Source organism: Phymastichus coffea, unplaced genomic scaffold (assembly GCF_024137745.1).
Source record: "Phymastichus coffea isolate CEN01 unplaced genomic scaffold, Cenicafe_Pcof_1.1 PCOF00094, whole genome shotgun sequence".
NCBI lineage: Eukaryota > Metazoa > Arthropoda > Insecta > Hymenoptera > Eulophidae > Phymastichus > Phymastichus coffea.
In genome coordinates this window covers 854,649-873,479 of record NW_026706905.1, presented here as the reverse complement: position 1 = coordinate 873,479, position 18,831 = coordinate 854,649, and the positions used below count along the sequence as shown (strand labels likewise).

General features: G+C 51.6%; 1 protein-coding gene across 2 annotated transcripts in view; it reads right to left on the bottom strand.

The window, feature by feature from the left end:
- The window catches only part of LOC131669567 (uncharacterized), a 53,297-nt gene extending 34,799 nt beyond the window's left edge, over window positions 1-18,498 (bottom strand). The window contains exons 1-3 of one of the 2 annotated variants that reach the window (XM_058944523.1): window positions 17,427-18,498; window positions 8,071-8,157; window positions 7,558-7,783 (exon numbers count right to left, since the gene is read on the bottom strand). In XM_058944523.1, the coding sequence (XP_058800506.1) occupies window positions 7,558-7,783; window positions 8,071-8,157; window positions 17,427-17,467 (354 nt within the window). In that variant the 5' untranslated portion in view covers window positions 17,468-18,498. The remainder of the gene's footprint in view (window positions 1-7,557; window positions 7,784-8,070; window positions 8,158-17,426) is intronic. The other variant, XM_058944522.1, reaches the window with a different exon arrangement.
- Window positions 18,499-18,831: the final 333 nt, after the last annotated feature.

Sequence of the window (18,831 nt, the reverse complement as noted above, 5' to 3'; positions counted from 1 at the left end):
CTCGAAAGGAGTCGAAAGAGACGGTGCAGACAGGCAGGAAGCAGCTGCCTGGTCGGGTGCGAGGAAAGTTATTCGGGAGAAAGCGCGACTCGTAGGCAGAGAGAGAGAGAGAGAGAGAGAGAGAGAGGCGACGAGCCGCGAGGGCTGGCGTGTGCACATTATGCAGGTAAGCCGCGAGAGCTCGCTCTCCCCGCTGGGAATCGACTGGCTGGCTGCGCGCCGCACTGCCGGATGAAGACGAGTTGACTTTGATTAAAACTGCTTTGCTAATGCCGCCGCCCGAGAGCTCCGTATAGCTGCTCGCCCGCTCGCTCGCTCGCTCGCTCGATTCCGCGACTATCGACTGCAAACGGCCGGGGAGAAGTTTGCCGGGCGATTCGCGCGGATCTGCTCTCTCGCCCGGCTGAGCTTGGCTTGCCATTGCCACTCGAACAATGATATCTGTGCGAGGCTTGCGCCGCCTGGCTCCACTCCGCCGTCGTTCAACCGCTCGCCTCGCTCGGCTCAGCTGCAATAATAGCCGCTGTTCTTGACGAATCGCAACGGCGACAGCGAGTAGCAGCGCGAACAATTGCCTGTCGTAATAGCAGTGCCTTTGATGTTCGAGGGCGAAATTGAAGCACGCCTTGTTTGACTAATGCTCCGGAGTAAAAATAGCTCGGATGAGCGGGCCGAAGGCGCCGGCTGGAAGACGAGTGGCGGTGCCGAGGCTCGAAACAACGACGGCAAGCGCGGCCAGTCGAACGCGTCGCTTCGGCCTGCTCCGCTGCGCGCGCGGGGCGGACCCTTGCCACGCTGCCCTTGAACGTCGCACTGGCGTCGCTGATGAGGCGTTTAATATAGCGCGAGCGTTATTTTAGAGCTGGTTGCGTAACTCGAGTGCGCCGCTGGCGAAGAGCCGTGAATCGGACGCGACGCCGGGCGCGCAGGTGAGCTGTGCGTTGAGCGGCGCGACGCGGAATGGGCGAGTGGCCGGCGTGCGCGCGTTGACCGGAGCGCCGTCGGGCGTCTGCGCAGCTTTGCGGCTCGCCGCGGTCCAGATGGGTCGGCCGCCCCCTCGCGCGCCAGCCGAGCAACCAACACCCCCCGCGAAGCCTCGCAAACTCGCCGCACATGACTCAGCCTCGTCGACGCGCGCCACGCCGCGAGCAGCCAGTGCGAAAGATAAAACCAGGCAGAAATTCTCTCGCTGAACAGAGTCGTTTCGCCGCACTGCCTGTCTGCCCGTCATCTTCCTCGAGTGCATTTCACGATGCGCAACGGCCAACTGAACTAAGCAGCTTGCAACTCACCGTGTCGCATTTTCTTTCCTCGCTCGAACGTCGATTCGTATAATCTTCGAGAATCCAATGTTATATAGACGCGTGAATAAACGCTGTCATTTGAAGTACATCACGACCGCAGATATTCATTGATAAAACAAAATCTAATCAACTTTTAATCGCTTCTACACGAGTTGCTAAATTATCAGAAACTTTCAAGTATACACTTGAGATTGATAAAATCTACTAACAGTGACTCATTATTGATAATTGACTCCCGTGTTATTTCATTCACGAGTGGCCACATGCGCATACTTTTTGCAATAAAATTGGCAGAAAATGAAAACATTTTTTTTCCCATTTAATTCTATTCACGATAATAACAAATTTCACGATAACAACGTTCGTTTCAATTTCACCGATGGAAATCTGATTATTGATTCGCAGTAATCAAATGACGGGCATCGTTTAAAAACACGAGCTATTATTTTTTCGAAACGAAATTATTTTCTCCCTACGCATTTCCATTCTCAATCAGTCTTTGAGATTATTATCGATATAAACTTTTCTTTTAAACTTGATTCGTTGTATTTGAACTGGTAATTAAACGATCGATAAACGTTTGAAAGTATAATAGAATGAAAATTTTTGGAGGCTTCCTCACGTACAGAAGGCAAAACAACTCGCGCGTGTGATCTGCATTAACGACTGCTATGATTAATATTCATGCCGTAATAGATACTTTCTATTGTTTGACTTACGATACAAGTACCGAATGTTAAGCGTGAAAGCTTTCGAAACGTACCTGAAACCGAGAAGCAAAAAAAGTGACGATAAGTATGCCTGAAAAAAAACAAATTGATGCGTTGGTCGTCGTTCGAGATAAATTGGAGGGCATTGAAGTCGTGGCGAGCGGTACTCGCAAAGCTGCGCAAGGAGCCGCAAGCGACGAGAAAAAGTCATTTGCAGACAGGCAGCGGCCGAGGATTGCGAGGAGGCTCGGGGAGCGAGGCTGGCGCGCGAAGGCTAATGAAAAGCGCTGCTCTGGCTGCTTCCGCGCGGCTCGCGCTTAAAACGCACAGCACATAAATAATAAGGCCGGCTTCCAATTAAAAATGCGCATAGGGGCCGCCGAGCCGAGCAGAACTCGGCGGGTGGTCGTAAAGCGCGCGCCGGCGATGCCGGGCCGATAGCCGATCGCGCGCTATCGCGATTCAAATGCGCGTCGACCAAGGTCGCTGCCCTTGACAATCGCGACGCGCGTACGCCGACCGCCACGCCGCCAGGCCGCCACGCCGCGCGCGATCGACGTTTCCATTCTCACTTGCGTGCGCCTATCGGACTATTGTTCGACATACGCAGCTCGCGTTCGCGGCGCGAGTACTCGAGCGCGAGCGTGCCCTGCGAGGGTTGCTCCGAAGACAATAGCGGGGCGCGCGGATCGCGGGAACGGGCGGCCCTCTCGACAAACCAAGCCAAGATGCGCCGTTCTTTGTCCCTTTTTTCACTCGTCGCTCGCGCCATTGTCTTATTCGCGCTGTATATCGATCGGCCGGTAATCAGGCACGTTGATACGTCGATTGGCTGTGCAGGCCTCGCCGCGGGCGTGCCGGCGTGCGGGAGAGCTCTGGCCCTCCGCTCGAACGCTACCTCGAGCGAGCAATTAGCGGGGCAGAAGGCGAGAGCACAGCCGAAGAAAGGCGGACGGAGCGCAATTATCCGCGAGCGCCGACCGATCGATCGGACGAATCCTCGTTCCCGCGCGATCAAATGTCGGCGCGCCGCTTATTGCGCGCGTCGTCGCTGGGTTTTTTCCGCACGGCCCGACGAATTCGGGGCTGCCGACGGGCATTCTTCGGCGGCGCTCCCGCGCCCCTGCCGGATTCCTTGGCCGCGCAAAGTGCCGCCGCGTTCCGTTCGTTCCTCTCGCTCTCTGCCGCCGCTAAATTAGCCTTGCCGCCGCCGCCGCCGTCGTCGTCGTGGGAAACCGGCGCTCTTCGCCTGCAACGCTAGCTCGTGCGCTCGGTGCGACCGTCAATTTCGCGAAATTACGCGCGTTACCCCGCGATCGCGACGGCGGAGGTGCCTTTCCTAGGTTCGGCAGGCGGCTCGAAGCTTTCGCAAGCTGCCGATCGTGACCGGCGCCGATGGCTCGGCTCGAGCGGCTGCCGGCAGAAGGAGACGCCGGGCCGTAATCGCCGGACAAGTTGCGCCGCAACTGCTAGCTGCGCGCACTCGCCACGGGGCCGACGCCGCGAACCCAGCCGAGATCGCTCTTTACGAGCGCCTCCACATCGCGCACGCTCGTTTCTCCGCGCTCCTCGTGCCGGAGCCGTCGGCTCGGGCGTGCGCTTCGAGCAACGATCGACGATTAAATTGCAAGCCTCGTAAAGCCGTTTCGTTCGGCCGATCGTTCGGCCGATCGTCCGTGGCGCTGCTCGCGCGCCTCAATTAATACTCGTCGTGCGACGGCAGTCCGCTTCGAGGAAGTGAGTCATCAGCCGCGCTGCACACAACGCTATTTCAAGCTGCTTTGCACTCGCGCAGGACACCTGCAGCGGCCACCTATTAATGTCAAGCAAGGTGCGCTGCCGCTATACCCGCGCGCCGTTCAGCTTTCAACCGAACAAACTAATGCAGCTCCACACGAGCCCGATGTCTTATTCCGCATGCCAGTGGACAACCAACGAAGCCGGAAAGTCACTCGTCGATGCGTTTTCCAGCTCGAACTTTGCTCCTTATCCGAGCGCAGACGCGAGACTGCGCAGACCGTCCCGCACTGCGCGTTGGCAATCAATTTCGTTGAGAGCCGGAAACGGCACGGTTCGCGGCGTCGCAAGCCGCCAAACTTTCACAATCGTCAAATTTCCATCGAGTTTTCTCCTTCGTAGCGGCCCCCGACATTACAGCTGGCAGTACCGCAGCGAGCGTTTCCGTTCGGTTCACGCACGCGCGCGGGCGCAGCCCGTTAACCCGCGATGCGGACGAGTTGACTTTGTTCGAGGCGCTGCGAGCATCCGAAATAATTGACTCGTTGTTCCGAAAGTTCTTTTTGAAAGGTTTCCTCGTGAAAAGTGGAGCACAACGTAACGGTCTCTTTTCGTAACAGCTACTGCTCCTCGGCGGTTTTCCGTTTCTTGCCTTGCGCTGGGATAGACGAAAGTAAGAAATCCGTGTGGGTTGACGAGGAGCCGCGGAGCCGCAGGGCAGTTGAGAACGCAGGTCGGCAACAAGAACGGAGCAACGTTGAGGCATCGGTGGGAAACGAGAGGGAGAAAAAGAAGCGTGGAATGCGAGCCTGCGCGTGCGCGTGCGTGCGCGAGCAAGCGAGAAAAAGGAAGAGTTGAGCGAGCCGAGCGCTTAATCAAAGCGCGTCGCGAAGGTCGCTGCTAGGTGGGATAGCGGGGAAGAATCGAGACCGATTAGAGCGACACGTCTGCTGGGCTTATCTGGCGCTGGCTATCGGCGCGGAGTCTTTCACATGCCAAGGGAAAACTTGCGAGTTTTTTCTCTCTCTCTCTCTCTCGACGAGCAACCCCATTGTCCGTGTCAGGACAGGCCGCCGCCGCCGCCGCCGCCGCCGCCACCGAAGTCTTATCTTTGCCCCCGTACACGTGACTAGTCTATGAGGGGCGTTTTCTGACAGACAGACGCAACGCTGATATGCCCAAAGTAAGAAAGAAGAGAAAAGCAAGTGCGGGCCAACGGTGGTCGCTCGTGATAAACGGGCAAGCAAATGGAAGCGACGTAGCTCGCTTCTAATTGCAATTTCAATGCGCAAATCGGATCAAAAACGAGAACGCGAACAATCGGAGTGGAGTGAGGTCTCGTGCGCGAGCGTCAGTGTCCAGAGTGTCGGATCGAACTCGATCTGTTCGAACGTCGATGGCGGGGCAGGCGCCCGTCGCGAGTCGAGGAACGGGCCAGTGGCGCACTCGGCAAAATGCCGTTCTCGCGAACGTGCCGACTGCCAAAGCGGCCTCTTCCATTTCCATATACTCTCGAAACGCGGCCGGAGGCTGTCACGTCGCAACAATAGCCGGGACATCTGCCGCGCGCGTGCCTGGCTCGAGCGAACGCGTGCAATCGAAGCGCGCGTTGCACGCGTATATGCGCACGAGGACACGCGAACCGCGAGAAGAAAAGCCGGAAAGTGGCGGGGGGATCGCGGAGCAGCAGCCTAGTAGCGGCAGAGAAAAAAAAGCGAGCCTGCAGCGGCGGCGGCGTCAAGAGGAAATAGAAGCGTCGAGTGATGGACAGTCCGATATTGTGTATCGGAGTAGCTGTATACTCGCTCGCGGCAGGCCGTTGCTCTCTCGTGCCACGGCAGGCGGAAAGCTCTGCGCGCTGCGATTCGGCCAGCGCAACGAATCGCCGCCGTTCCTCTTCTCTGACGCTTTCTTACTCTTCTTTTCTTTTTCTTTTTCGACAATTATGCCCGATGATCGATGGCTGCGTCGCGACTCTGCGCGTTGAGTAGCGTGCAAGATTTTCGACCAGAGTGAGCGATTGCGCTTCTTTATTGCTTTTGTCGGTTAAAAGTCGCGCTGCGTAGGCTACGCACTGTCGAGGAAAAAGTGCTCGGCTTGCTAATTGATGCTTCGGCTAGTGCACTAATATCTGCAACGTATTATCCCAGGGTGCCGGCAAATTGGCGCGCTGCGCTCGTTCTTTATCGGCGCGTTCGTTCGATAGCTAATGCGCTCGGCGGAAGTATAGGGCGCGAAGTGCGACTGGCTGAAATTACTCGATAAAAAGGCAGGCTAATGAGCAGAGAAGAATCAGTTAGAAGCGACGAGCGAAAATGGAGCCGAACGCCGGAGAAACGCCAGCCGAATTGAATGGCGCGCGGGGCGCAGCTGCAAAGCGTGAAATTAGCGGCAAATTCGCGCTCGCGCTGGCTGCTAGGAGCGCGGGGATCGACCAGCTAATTGAAATTCGCCCTTGGCCTTTGATGTTATCGAGGGATACAAGTTGCAGGAAAAGCGTCGGACGATCACGCATCACCGCAGCCCTGCTGCACGCCCGAGTATAATGATAACCTCTCTCTCTCTCTCTCTCTCTCTTTCCATTCGCTTCGTCTGGCTGCCTGGCTGCGGCTCAATATGTCATTTCCTCTCTTTCACCACCAGGCCGCAGCCATTAACTTTAATTACATTCATTATCATCAACCGAGGAATTTATCTCGATTGACCCTTTGATTTTTATTCTACATGCCCCCCCCCCTCGCACCTACACGCTTGCCCATTTTGCATTCGCCTTTCTTTGGCGTTCTGCTAGCTGATTCGAACATCGGCTATGCCTTCGTGCGTAATCGGAATTACTTTTTCATTTTATCGCGTGCACTGGCGTACGAAGAACGCTCGGACGAACGCGCATAATGATCAGACATTTCAATAAAAACGAAATTGATAATGCGCTGCGCGCGTGCGGCGTTGCGGCTTGTTGGAGTAACGATTAAGCACAGCTAACCAGGCTGCTTATGGCGAATGCCAATCAGCGCGGACGCCGCACAATCTTCCGTGTTTGTACGTTGCGCGCAGCCGAGCCTATAGACTACTTTTAATCGAGCCTTCTTTTCAACATCGTCGTGCCTATTTTTTAACGCTGTTCCTCGCTGCAATTGCTCTCTGGTTTTAATAAACCTTGACAGCTTTTCAAAGTAAACGACCGATTGATTGCTACGGTGACGGCGGATAATTTAATGAAATTGTCGTAGCTGCTCTGGAACGGGCTGGCAAGCCGTACGCATCCTAAATTTGAATATAAGTAAGAGGCGAATACGACTCTGAGAGGCTTTATTGGATGGGTCGAAAAAATGAGGAGCTAGCCCGAATGGGTTTTATCGGACGGCGACAGTTATTCGTGCGATGCAAGGGGTAGAGGCTCCCTATTCCGCTGAAATCAATTAGGCATAACGAAGGCTATGCGCTGGCACGATTGAGAAGACATCATAATGCACGCGCTACAGGAGAGAGCCCGAAAGAAGGGTTGCATATTAAGTTACGCATTAGGAGAGACGAGATTGACGACATTCGCAGAGGTCCTTTTATAAATAATGCCTCGTCGAAAATTGCGACGCGAGCGCGAACCTCTCGCGGGACGTTGCCAGCACTTTCTCTTCCGCTCAATTATTCACAACGGCCGATTAATTGGCGGCCTGCTTCGCGTTCGAATCTTCCGTAGATGCGATATTTGTCGGCAACGCTATCGCTCGAGTTGAGTTGAAGCGTCGCCGCTAGCAGTCGATCGCGAATAGTTGCTGCAAAAAAATAGCTCGCGAATAGTTGCTTACCTTGAGAGGGTCCGACTTTTCCATGTGTTGCTCGTAGGTCTGCGAGGCTCGCGACGTTGAGTGCTTTCTTGGCTGGGCAGAGCCATCGTGCGGGTGGCGCATAAACTCGATTCGTCCACCCTCCACGACGATATTCGGCGCGGGAGGAAAATTGTCTACGTTACCGACGGTATTGTCGTAGTAGTTCAAAAGCCCGGCTTTTTCTCCGTACAGGGGATGAATTTGTCTGCAACAGTCGGCAAAAGAGGGATGCCTCGTTACAATGGTTGCGTCCAGTGAAATACGTCAAATACTACGTAACGCGCTCACTGCTTTTAGACTCGCGATTTGCAGAACAGAGATAAGCTGCTTCTGATGACAATTGGAGCGCAGCTCATTGCGCTTGCAACAAATCACGCGCGTCATTCGATTCGAGAAGCAATAAAAAGGCCAAGCAGATGACGCAGTGAGCTACTTCGTATTTTTATCAACTTAATTCTTAATTGTTGATAGGGCGACGGTGCACCGACTCACCTAGGCGAAGGCATAGGACGAGGTTTGTCGAGTGGTAATTCCGAGCCCAAAGTCGTGTCAGTTCCACCTCCTCGGTCACCGGAAGCCCTGCAAACACAGAATAATCGGACTGTCAGTTGATTTAGCTCTGGAGAGCCAATCGTCTATCTGCAACTCGTGAGCCGAGAAAACCTGCTACATGCGAGCAACGCCAGGTCATCGGTCTAGGGATTATGCCTATATCGTGTTAACTGCATACTAGACCTGCTAAGATTCACCTTTGCCACTTTATCTTTGATTCGCCGTGTCTCGATCACGCAATGCCGGCGCGACTAATGGACAGTCGCTCCGCGTAAGGAATTGTGCTACACACGACTTAAGGGTGAAGGTCGCACATTTCAAAGGCAAACGTGTTGTTTGGCCTGTTGTTGGTCCGTTCAGAAATGCGTTTCTATGCGTTTGCACTTTCGATTGCAAAATCTCACACCGGTCTACTTGCCCGACAACACTCCTATTGATCCATTGATTTACGAGTCCATTTATCTTGGCACATGAAGGTAGTCAAGCCCAATGTTACGTATAGGGGTTGTCTTTTATTTGTCCACGTGGAGCTGACATGCCTGCGTATATACAGCTACCGCGTTACACGACCAGTTCAAATAGGCATTCTGATTTCAAGGCACAGTTTTTTCCTGTTATATTTTTTGTCCAGTCTACTTTTTACCTACATTTATGTAAGATGTCTTCGAAACGCAAGCAGCTCTCGGTTCTAGAACTGATGATTATTCAGGAATTATTCCTCGTGTGTTCACATCAATTATACGCTTACTCTCACTATTGTTATAGCGACTTTCATTTAATTCATTTTTACAGCTACAAATAATCAGGCGCTTTTTCAAAACCTCTCTGAAATGCTGCTCTGTCCGATAACTACTAAAATTAGACAGCCTTTTTAAGACAAGATTTGATTATACTGGAAGCATCGTTACTTTCGATTTAATGATCTACCCTTTACATTATCATTATATGCATTTCTTTTAATTTGCACTCTTCGGCTTATTTGAGTCATAAACAAGCGTTTGACCGGTTCCTTTTCTTAGTATTTAGTATTTTTCTCTTTACGAATCTACTCTTGAATTGCAGCGCCCTTTCAGACCCATAAAAATGCCCATTATGATTTGGTTTTATCGCGCTGTTTTTGCCTCACGCCAGCATTTCAGCAAAAATTGAAACCAGGCACACAAGCAAGTATTTTTTAATGTTCTTTTATTTTTGGCAAAACCAGTGGATGCGACTGCTGTAATAGTTCACGTAAAGACTTTAAGCGATTCATTTACATTTGATTAATTGTCATGCGCGCAAAGATAAGTTGCGTTAGATGGCAGTCTTTCAAGAATGAGATTATTTCATTTTTGGTATTTTTGGCATTCGGGTAGACGCGTGATTTGAGTGGTATTGGCCGACATTCAGGACGAGCAGAGCGCGCTGCTCGACACTTCCAATTGAGACTATATTGACTGCAATATGGTCACGCAAACGTCGCCATTACCGTGTTTACAATTGTTTCATCGTTTACCGTTGATCATTCAAACAAGTCTGACTTCCACGATCGCTTTATCTTTTCATCGCAAATTGCTTTTACTTTTCATAAAAATATTTATTTGCAGCTTTCACATCGATAAATGCTACTGGGCTAATACTACAAGCCAAAAGTTGTAAAAACAGCAGGCCATTTAAAATTATGAGCATAAGCTAGTTTAAGAAATAGGAAAAAGTAAGACGCACAGTTTACCTAATTAGATTCCACTTTCGATCGTACGTAGTTACTCGAAAAATAGAAAGCTTTTAAGCCGCCACTGGTAAAAGATCAAAGAAGAATTGCAGGTTATACTGCATAGCGCGTAGATAATACTACGAGCAGCAGCTGCTGCTGCTGCTGCTCCAACGTGTGGAATGTAAAATGCAGCATGCAAAAGATTATAGAACAAATTAATTAAAGAGTAATTTTCAGGTAAAATAAAAGACAATGCAGACGTAGCCGGATATGAAATCACAGTGAAGAGGGGAATACTGCAGCACGGTTGTTTAGAGGCGAGCGTGACGAAACGGCTGCGGCGGATCCGCCCGGAGATGATCTTGGCGCATCCACATTGAGTAATTACGGTCGCGCGCACTTACTCCACTTTGAATTATTAGCTGCGCGTGTGTGCATTTAGATTACCCACGGACGCCTGTAATCAGGCTCTGAAATAGCTTTTCTTCGGCAACAACCGAAATATCTTACGAACCACTGAATATCTTGGTCAATGCGTTATACTCTCCTGCTAGAACTGCACCACGCGTGTTCTATCGCCTTCCCAGCGATAGAAATAAGCCCAGCACTATAACTATATCAACATTATTAGGACCTGCACACCACTTATTTTTCAAGTAATCGTGTCTTATATTTTCGCCAACCTCGCCAATTTGCTTTTCTATGCGTTCAATCATTCATCTGGCAAAGAACATAAAGCTATCTACAGACCACAGTCTATTCTATACCATACTGAGCTTTGTCTATTGCTATTTTATGCAACTGCTTTTAAACATGACTCCGTTGCAGAGTTGTCAGTTAATTTTAATTATTTTTATCCTATTACCCATTTTACTTAATAATCTGAAATTTCGCTAAAAGCTATAGTTTTGTATGTCGAATAAAAGAGGATAAAATATACTATAATACGATGAAATGACAGCCACAGCAGTCTAATTGGCTACTGAAATCGGTTAATATAATTATTGTTCATATATTTTCTAGTAACGTGTATCCGAGGAAAAATGTAAGATAGTAAAAATCGAGTTGAACACTGATAAGCGAGAAAAGGTCGTTGACTGGAAAGCAGTGAATGGAGATTCGAGACGTCAAGTACAATAGAGTGTGAAGACGTATATCTCAAAAGAGGCTTGAAGAGCTTTTTAGAGGCTATAGTGCCCTTTAACAACTTTTTCTTGCTTTTATCGTAGCACTTTAATATATGAAAAAACTGGATTTCATGAGGTTACCGTTAGTTTCTCTGCCGAAAGAGTTTGAAAATACAATTTACAACGCGATGATTGCACCGCGAAAATTGTTTCGTGATCTGTCTATCTATGTTTTGGTGTCGGTTTGAATTTCGATCTGCCGAATAGGTAAACCAATTATCTTTCTCTGCTTTTATGATTGTGGCTTGCTGTCTAACAGATTTCTACTACTTCGGTTAATTAACAGTCCATTTGCATACAATAAGTTTTACAGAGTTGACCAATTAGATATATATTCAATGACACGTTTACGCCAGCGTCCGTTGTTTTCTCGCCTGCTTTCTAGCTAAGAAAGCTAACCTAATACGTACGCTTTATTACCAGCTAATCATGTTCCGTCAGGTTCCTGCGTGTGCAGTAATACAAGTTTGTAGTACATTTGTCACAGTCAAGTTTTATTAATACATTTGACGGATATTACAAGCAGTAAAACGTCTAATTTAATGTAAATATGTAGGAGTTAGTCGTTAGAGCTGAAGGCATCCCAGTGTTCGGTATGTGAATTTCAGTATAAAAGGCGAAGGTACGTTTAGGTAGATGAGAAAAAGTGCGCATATGCGAGTCAGCTAAACTGATATAAAGTAATGAAGCAAATGGGTACCAATTAGCGAGGACCAGTGGAGTGGTCGGTACGCGGCGGTCGAGCGGGCCAGACATCGGCAATCGGTCGTTCCAAATAATCGACGGCGCCGAACAGCAGCAGCCAAAATGGGAAAGGCTAAATGAGAACGTAAAATGAAAGAGAAACGAACGATGGGCACCGCATCGGACTGCAAGCCAGCTCCAAGTCTGATCGCGTCATTCCGTTGGCGCGGCTTTTGCCAATTTGCCTGCCTGTCATATCTCACGCGCGACTGCATCCTATTGCATTCGAAAGCCAGCTGCCAAAACTGTTTTGTTATACATTGGTACGCCGCTTAGTTCAGGTGTTTGCCGATGCGCCCGAAACCAACTGCAGAGCCGACGCGCGACGGCTGCCCCGCCGAGATGCGTCACAACAAAGTCATCAATTTTCCATAAAACGTGCATTGCACCGGATACACTCGATACTTTGACCATCGCGGTGCTGCATACTTTGCATGTTGTTTGAATTCCACAAGGGAATCCGATGTTGTGGCATGAAAATTTGTGCAGTTGTCGCTTGTTGACACAAGTTGCCTTTGCTTCAACGTTTTAACGTTTCGACGTGTCAGTCTCAATGAACCACAATGAGAATCTGGCGGTTGGCTGAACGCAGTCGAAAACGTGAGGCAATATCAAAGGACTGGTTTAGTTGTTAATTTGATTAGCGTCGTTCGCATGCACCAGACGGAGAAAGCGGTTTCTCCCCACTACCTTTCGTCTCTAATACGCAAGTACGCCCACGCTCCTTGCTTATCGATTCCGCGCCCGCTGACGTAATTTAATTTATTGAACAACAAAATACCACGTAATTCTGCCCCTGCAGCGCATTTCAACCTGCTACCTGAACGACTACATAAACGTCCAATCAATTATACCTGCACGCGAAGATCTTGTAACAAGCATTTCGATGGTATTACCTGCAAATTATCGGACGAACGAAGCTCTTTTTTTCACGCTCATCATTATGCATCGATCGTACGTTATTGTTATTATAATCGGCAAAGCGGCTTGTCGTGTGCGCACGCTCAACGTCACAGGCATTTTGTCTAAAGCAAAACTTTCAAAAGGAAGAGTTTCGTCGATTCTTCTTCGCGTGCGGCCGAGCGATGGAAATTCAAAATGAGTCATCGATAAGTCTCGCGCATCTGCCGTTCGAACTGTTTTAGCGCGAGGCTCCATTCAGTAGAGCTCGCCTGATCCCACGAGTGAAAAATGCAGCGTTCTGCTTAGTACCTAAATAAAATACGGCGTTGGACATGTAGGCTCCAATGTTTCATTCAAAATTGCCGATTATGGCAAGCTCGATAAAAAAATTTGACTCGCGTAATACCGACAATTGAATTCGGCGGCGATTCACGATTTCAATACGTATTTATTAAAGCATAATGCAATTACACGAACACAGCTCATTAATGAAATAATGACAAGTAAATTATTCAAAGTTTAATGGGCCGTTGCAAACAAAATTAGCTAGACAATCAGTGGAATGGTTCAGCGGTAATCGTTGGCCTCTACAAAAGCTCAATTTTGCTCAATGCATCTGAGCGTAAATCCAATTAAATTGTAACGCACATCGTGCATACGTACACGGTCGTTCGACTCGAATGCGGCAAGTCGAAGGCGTATCAAAGCATCGTTTAACTTTGGAACTGCAATTAGAGGCCTATTGCATCATTCGATGATGCAAGCGATGCAAGGCTGGTAAGGCCAATAAAAATAAAAGAGGAAAGCGATCTGGCAGGAGGCAGAGGCCAAATGGAATCGACGGGACTGTTTTGGCGCAGCCTCGGCGGCGTATATTGGGATGGCGTGAAGCCAGGCATTTCCTCTGGCCGTCCGATCGTCAGGAGCTGACGTCGGGAATTGCCGGAAGGACGACGGAGTTGTCGATAATCGCTGGACGATGCATCCCGGATGGAGCGGCCGAAAGGGCAAGGGCAAAAAGAGCCGAGCGCGCGTCGAGCGGCAGCGGGGCTCTCTCTCTCTCTCTCTCTCTGGAAGAATTGGTTTTTGCAGCAGCATCGTCTGGCAGCCGGCGCAGCCAGCCTTGGCTCTCGGCGAAGAGCCGTGGCGCGCTAGAAAGGCGCTCGCCGGCGCAGTGACGGTGCGATCGGGAGAGCGCGGAGAGAGAGAGAGAGAGACGCCGCGGAGTGCGGCTCGCGCTCGACCGAGACAGGCAGGCTCTGGCCTGAAAACGGGCAGCGAGTTCAACGACACCTTCGCAGCTGACTAAAGGCTGTGTGCACGAGTGTGTGCGCGCGTGTGCTCTGACCGCGCGATCTAGACAAACGCGAGCGAAACCGGCGCGAGACAGCCTGCAAGGATGCGGCTCTTCTGGCCTGCTTCTCGGCTGCGCGGCGCCGCAGCCAGAGGGGACAGGAGACGGAGAAGCGGCGCGAAAGAGAAGCCGATGAGCGGGATAACTATTTTCCGCGGGCCGCTGCAGCTTCCGCGAATATCGCCCAGCGCGGCGAGAAAAGTTTCTTGGCCTCGGTTCAGAAGATGGTGTGCCGTGCCGTGCCGCCGCCGCCGCCTGCAAAATTCATACTTTGGCCGCGCGACTATTACTGGCTCGCTCGGTCGCTCGCGCCGACTCCACTCGGCTCGCCTTTGCTCCGCCGCTTTCGAGCCACTGCAGCGCTGCGCGCAGAGGCATGCGCCTCCTCCCTCGCGCGACCGCCGTCTCGCTCGCTCGCGCTCTGTCTTTGCCACCCACGCCCGCGACGTTCGTCGCTATCCGCTGCGCTACAACTCAATCGGCTCGATCCGGTCGCCCGCGCCTCGCCCTACTTTTCCGCAATCGGCCGGAGTCCTCGGTCCAATTTCACGACGCTCATCGCGAACGCGCGGCCGGCACGCAGCAGCCCCTTGCGGCCCGATCGCTAAATGTGCTCTGATTTATGAAGTCCTGAGCGCCCGAAGTGCGCCTACGGCTTTCCGCGCTGTATTTTTAACCCGAGACGCAGCCAGTGCTCGGGCATGCTGCGCCGAGCCGCTGCAGCATAAACAAACCGAGTTCTCCGAGCTTTGGACTGCGATCTCGAGGGTTTGTCGTTGGTCGCTCGCTCGCTCGCTCGCTCGCTCGTCTCGCCGATCACGGGACGACTCTGCTGCGGCACGCGCGACGTCGACAATGAGCGAGCAGTCGCCGAACGCAGAGCTGTCCTACTGGTTCAACTGACTAACTGACGCGACGCGTAAAAATGGGCACAGCTCCAGAATCACTTGCGCAACTGCGGCCGTGCCAGTCGACTCGGAGCCGCGCGCACGTTTGTTTATTTCACTCTGTTTACTTTGTCGCTCGCTCTCCCTTCTCTGGCTTCTCGCTCTGGCTCGATCTACAACTGGATCCACGCGACAGATCGACTACGCACATCGTCGCGTATAACTGTGACATTTCCGGAAGAGCTCACGCTCGCCATGCTTCTTCAGCTGATCCGTCTACCGCGGCTTCCTCCTCTAGGCACGCTCCAGCAGTTTCGCTTATTCCCCCTGGTTGGATTTCGAGACGTGCAAGATTTCCACGCAGAGAGGCTTCGTCGCTAATCACTGGCAGATATCTTCGCGCGCGACACCAGTTTGCGACGTAAAAAAATCAAGTTTCCTCGGGGTATACGCGATCGACACGCGCGTGCTCGTTGTGGCAGTTGAGCGGATCGCTGCTCCGAGCCAAAGAGAACGATCTGCGCGGTCAAGTCGATCTCAATTGTTCGAAGGCCTTTTCGCAAGACTGCTCGAAAGCGAAGCGTCAAGCCGAAGATAATCCAGCTGAAGTGCGCGACGGCGGAGCAATTGTCGAAACGCCAAGCGAAGGAGACGAGGGAAATGGCGCTGAAAAACCAGCTGCAAGTTGATATGAAAACGAGAGGAAGAAGAAACCTGTTTGGACGATAAGCGCGTGGCCCTGGCGAAATTCGCGGAGGCCTTGGGCGTCGGTGCGAAAGCTCGAAAACACGAGGAATGACAAAGAGAAAGAAGACACCAGGGGGATCGGAAAGGAAGAGGCGATCGGCAGGCGCCGATCCAAGGAGGAGCCGAGCGAGCGCAAGTTGGAAAGGAAGGCGCGCGAGCTTGGCGAGAGACGGGCGTAAGCGCTAATAGAGCAGCAGCGGCCAATGAGTATCGGCCGCAGCGCATATCTGGCGAGGGAGCTGCGCGAGTGCTTGCGACGCCGCGCTCCGAAAATAATGCGCGCAGCCGCTGCTTCTCGGAATCCAATTTCGCCGTAAGTGTCTCCGTGCTCGCGCTCGTTCTCTTGCATAGCGCTCGTGCACGGGCGTGTGATGCGCACCGCGCAGCAAACCACCGGAACAGCTGCAGTTCAGCAGCCTCCGGTGCCCCCCGAGCGTCAGCCACCGAATGCTCGCGCGCTCGTCGACGTACTCGTACGTGGGCGCGATCTAGCCTCCCCGAGCGCCGATCTCGTACGCGTAGCCGCACTCAGCCACACGAGCCCCGTACGTTCCCACCGATTCCTCGCTCCTTTACAACGTTTCTCAACTCGAACAGTCCGCCGCCTCACTGGGGCTCACCGTCCTTTTGTCCGCTTCAATCCTACGTTATTATGCGTTATTAAGGCATCGTCGGCCAAGTGCATCTGCCAGACAGTCCAGTGATTAGCAATGCTTGTACAAGTTCTCACGTGGAAACTCGAGGCTCGGCATTTCTTTATCTAGGTCGCAAGGACTCGCAAGGCTATCGTTATCGAATTCGCCAACTGTCTGTCCCCTTGAGAATTGCCTTTTTACTAGGTTGACCGGGATCAACGCCAGGAAGCTATTTCTGAAAGAGGTCGATTATTTGTGCTAACTTTGATGCTATCCGCTGGCCTGCGCACATTTACGACACTTACGATTCTTCGATTCTCATCTTGCCACGGAAATATCTCTAGTCGAACAAAAGTATAATGACTATCGCTTACAGTCGTCTAACTTCAAAACGCGATCCAAATGCTGCAAGTGACCCGCGTGATACGTTTTCCAACTCGCTCTCGTCTCGTCTGAATTTTTCAGAAATAAGCCATCCTTGACATAACGTTTTTGGGAAATTTAGAGTGCTGCTTATTAGACATCAAGTGAAAATTGACTGATATACTTCGTGTACGCATGCTTTTACCCTTTGTATCCTCGCAAATGGTAGGCAAACTACCGTGAGATAAGCATTTATCTGGAAAAGCCATTTATCAATGTACGTCAACGTCGAAAGTGTTGCAAACCTCACTTAATAACGCTATCGTTGGTTTCCCCCTGTACTCGCACAAGAATGCATACGAGTAGAATTGGGCTGAATTATACGAGTTGTTCAATAATACGTAGAAGGCGAAAGCACGGGCACTTGCAAAAAGTGACTTTGCTGCTGGGCTGCTAGGGCTTACAGACTGACCGGAAGATATTGTCACGACAAAATGTAGTTTTTTAAGAAATGCGCAATGAAACTGGCAACAGCGTAAAGGCGTCAAGTATCTCGCGCGATGGGTTTCTCCTGTTCTAAGACCAAAAATTCATCGGTGAAAGTTTATTGAGATGACTGAATTCGCCAAGAATTTGGCGATTACGTATTTCACTTTATAAAATTGAAATGTTGTAATAAAGCAATGAAGGTCGAGCGGTCGCAACTATTGCGATTGTTTTAAAATTGAAGTTTCTTTCGGCATAAGAGCAGCCGAACAGATCTATTTATAAGAAAGAACTCACCGTCTGGTAGGCTTCCAGCGACGTTTCAGTACTCCAAGCATTGGGAAAACGACGGGCGTCAGTGGAGCATAGATGAATTTTGATATTTTAGCTTGACGACAGCGATGCAGCTGCTCGCTGCACTGACTGCGTTAGCAATTAGAAGCACATCGGTAACGATCACTGCGAACTGTGGAAAGACTCGCTGCTTCGGTCGGTCGTGCGCGCGGAAAACTTGTGACATCGATGATTCAACGGTTCGTTCGCTGGCACTCTATCGATGTGCGCCGAAATCGCGGAGGCTCCAGAGAGTCGACGGATGAAATTGAGCAGCGCAAGCGAGCCCCGAGGCTGTCCGCGAGCTAAACCAAGAGTCAATAGCGGAGGCGAGGCAACTCCTGCTGCGATCAGTTGCCGCGTGCGTGCGAACCCACAGATTTCAAGGTCGGCTGCGAGGATTACTGGCCCGCGCGGTCCGCTGCTAGCTGAACAATCGATGCTCTAGTTTCACCTTTGCCCAAATACGCCGCTGTCCGACTGGCTTGATTAATAGAACGATGCGCTGCTCCGCGAGCTATTTTATTTTCAGCTTGCAACTGTGAGCTCATCCATCGCCCGCACGGGCAGACGCGTGGGCATTGTCAATTATCGTCCAAATCCATCTGTTGCCAGGAATCGAGTGAAAAGACGAGCGATGGAGCTGCCTACGGGCGACAAACGAGGCAACGATGAGGCGTCGATGGACGAGTCGACGGACGAGTCGACGGACAGCGAGTATTGAATTGCTAACGAGATAGAAAGTTGGACTGGCGAATAATTAGGCACACCGTTGGCTCGAAGCCGCGGCGCTCGGTCAATGGAAGTTTGATGGAAGCGCGACCGATGCCGACGGCAGCCGCATGAGTCCAGAATCGGCCGGTTGCTGGCTGTGTCACTGCGGCCGACTGTCACGAGCGAATCAGTGGCGAGCTGCTGGCTGATCGCGAGCGCCGTAAGACACGTACAAATTGGAAGCACGCGGATGCAAGAGCAGGCTATGGGTCGCGCGCACGAACCGGCCACACGCCAAGCTCGGTGTGAACTGCGTGCGACTGCGCGCCGGCCCGTGCAGGCGAGCAGCGCCAGCGAGAGAGGAGAGCGGCGGCGGAGCGCGGAGTGCTCGCCGAGAGGAAGCGGCAGGGAGGGGCGCGGCGAGCGGCGAGGCGAGCCGACGAGTGCGCTGCTGGCTGCGTCGAGAAAGCGAAAGACGACGGAGACTGAGAGAGACGGAAACACGAGGGCATGCGCACCGGTGCACTCCTCTCTCTCTCTCTCTCTCTCTCTCTCTCTCTCTCTCTCTCTCTCTCTTGCCCTCCGCTCTCTGCCTTCCCTGCCTGCGCGGATACACGTGCTTTCGGACCTCAACCATATGCCTTCCTCTGGATTT